The sequence below is a fragment of the Penaeus japonicus genome, unplaced genomic scaffold, assembly GCF_977035675.1.
Source record: "Penaeus japonicus unplaced genomic scaffold, GWHDUDI00000001_assembly GWHDUDI00000038, whole genome shotgun sequence".
Classification (NCBI taxonomy): Eukaryota; Metazoa; Arthropoda; class Malacostraca; order Decapoda; family Penaeidae; genus Penaeus; species Penaeus japonicus.
The window spans coordinates 6983655-6986154 of record NW_028234440.1 but is presented as its reverse complement, the minus strand read 5'-3'; the positions used below and the strand labels follow the sequence as shown (position 1 = coordinate 6986154).

Sequence of the window (2500 nt, the reverse complement as noted above, 5' to 3'; positions counted from 1 at the left end):
CCTCCACGCCTTAAAACTACTTGGATCCACTACAGTAGGTTGAATAATCTCTGTGCCAGGGAAAACGCCCCAAGTCACAGCCATTGGACGGTGCTGATGGCAGTTGCTGAAGTCCGCTCTCCCCTATAAGGAGAAAAGGACAAAAAAATTTATAGGAAAATGAGAATACCGTTATTTCCTTGAAAACCTTGCATATGTATTTTTGCATTCTATTTGTTTCTTTCTTATTCTCATATTTTTTTCCCACCAAGCAATAAACAGAAGACTTTCCTTTTTCATCAAATAATATATAAACACACAAAATCAACAAATTAAAAAAAGTTAAAAAAAAAAAGAATAAGATTAACATCACAGAAAAAGGCATCAACATTGTTAAAAAAATTCAAATGACAGAAAAACAGCAAGCCAAAAGATAAACCTACATCTCTATTCAAAATGTGATAATTGATTCTGGGGAAGAGCGGCAACACATTGAGCAGCGCGTCGACATTTTCCTTTGACGTAAAGAACTCCAGGTAGGCTTTCTGGTAGACGTAGCCCCCTGGCATTCCCCAACCTACGACTGGGTCCTCACTGCTCGCGCCATCCACTCTGGGCTGGGAGGGAGGAAAAGGTAATAATGAAGATGGCAATCATAATAATAATGAAAAAAGGGTAATGATGATAAAAAGAAGAAGAGGAAGTGGCATTATCATCATTATGGATATTATGATTATAATAATAATAATAATAATAATAATAATAATAATAATAATAACAATAATAATAATGATAATAATAATAATAACCATCATAATGATAATCATAAAAATAATCATCATAACAATGATAATAATAATCATAATAATGATAATAATAATCATAACAATGATAACAATAACCATAATGTTGATAACACTAAAACAACATTAACAACAAAATAACAATGATAACAATAAAAACAAGAATAGTGCAATATCTTTTTTAGATGCATACCTGGGAGTTTATGGTAAGAACACCACGCTTATTGAAGTCAGCCAACATGTCTTTCAACAAGGAAGTCTCAGAACTAAGCTCATCATCATTCCAAGGAACCTAAAATTCAGAGACAGGAGTGTACATTCAGAACACAGGAAAACAAGACGAGTCGTGAAATAATGGGGATATCTATGTATGGAAGATACAATATCTGCATGATTTCATGATCTTGTAGCTGTGTATTACAAACCAGCAGTTGTAGAATTAAAAGAGAATTGCATATATGGGAGAGATTAGCTTTCTATTATTCCATAATTGTGTGCTTCAATCACTGTAGTTCCCTTTATCAAGCTTCCTGAAAAATACAGAGAGAAAATGCCAAAAATACAGAGAGAAAAACCATGTCACTTACCTTGGTCACTTTCTTGCCTCCCTTATTCAGCCCTCCTGTCAAGTAAGCATGGAACACATCCCAAACATCTTGCTCACATTCCAGTGTTTCTCCCCACATGGAAAGCAACTCCTCTTTGGAACTCTTACTCTGAAAAAAGAAGAGAATAACTGGTAATAAATCCATTCAAGAAAAGATAGGGAAAACTATGATAGATCAAGTACATCAGTTCACAACATTGAGAGACCCTTTTATTGCTAAAGCAAACTTTGAATATTCCTTACCTTGAGGTAGAAAAGGTAGTAATCTTTTAATTCACCAAAAGCAGGTGATTCTGATGCTCCCCATCTTCCATTGGGGAATTCATCCCAGTGCTGTGTTCTGGAAAAGGACAATTTGGCATGATAATAATAACTATTTGCTTGTTATGTGTTGAGAAAAAGACTAATAACAATTCATCATTTCATATAAACATTAAAATGGCTTCTTTATCTCTCTATCTTTTTCAGTCTCTTTGTCTCTCTCTGTCTTACCTGAACACATAAGCCTTTGGTCGTGTAGCCCAGAAAATAGGACGGACATCTTCTCCACTGCGCTTATGATTGGCAGCCATTTTCCATGGTAGGGGTCTCCTGGGAGAGGCTGCCCATAGTCCAAGCTGTTTCAAAATGGCTGTTGTTGCCACCTCCCTGTAATACCAAAATTATATAATTTATGAACTTTGAATAAAACTCATGCACATTCTCATATAAAAGTTATAAATGTCAATGCATTTGATAGTCATACTGAAGAAGAAGAGGGAGGAGCAAGAAGCGAATGAGGAAGAGGAGGAAGGTAGAAGAGGATGAAGGAGGAGGAGGAATTAAAAACAAATCAATCAAAATAGAGGAGGAGAAGGAGGAGGAACTCAAAACAAAATTTTAATTTTAAAAATAAAATGCCCAACAAAATATACCTGTAATTTCCATAAATTTAGCAATTCCACAAAACTACCAACCTGTTTAGAGTATAAAAGTGTATTCCAGGTGCCATATCAGCTGCAAACAACTCCTTTATAAGCGTACACATCTGATGAATTCCATAGTTCCTGATCGCTTCGTCATTATCCTTCAGTGGCGCAACAACACTCATGATGTCGTCAGGGACATCTAA

General features: G+C 35.4%; 1 protein-coding gene across 3 annotated transcripts in view; it reads right to left on the bottom strand.

The window, feature by feature from the left end:
* LOC122261979 (methylenetetrahydrofolate reductase (NADPH)) overlaps positions 1–2500 on the bottom strand; it is a 14167-nt gene that overhangs the window by 2369 nt on the left and 9298 nt on the right. For all 3 annotated transcript variants that reach the window (XM_043029856.2, XM_043029855.2, XM_043029857.2), the window contains exons 7-13: positions 2346–2500; positions 1882–2037; positions 1633–1729; positions 1370–1498; positions 976–1074; positions 423–596; positions 1–123 (exon numbers count right to left, since the gene is read on the bottom strand). The exon at positions 2346–2500 is cut by the window's right edge and continues 168 nt beyond it. In XM_043029856.2, coding sequence (XP_042885790.1) covers positions 1–123; positions 423–596; positions 976–1074; positions 1370–1498; positions 1633–1729; positions 1882–2037; positions 2346–2500 — 933 coding nt within the window. The remainder of the gene's footprint in view (positions 124–422; positions 597–975; positions 1075–1369; positions 1499–1632; positions 1730–1881; positions 2038–2345) is intronic.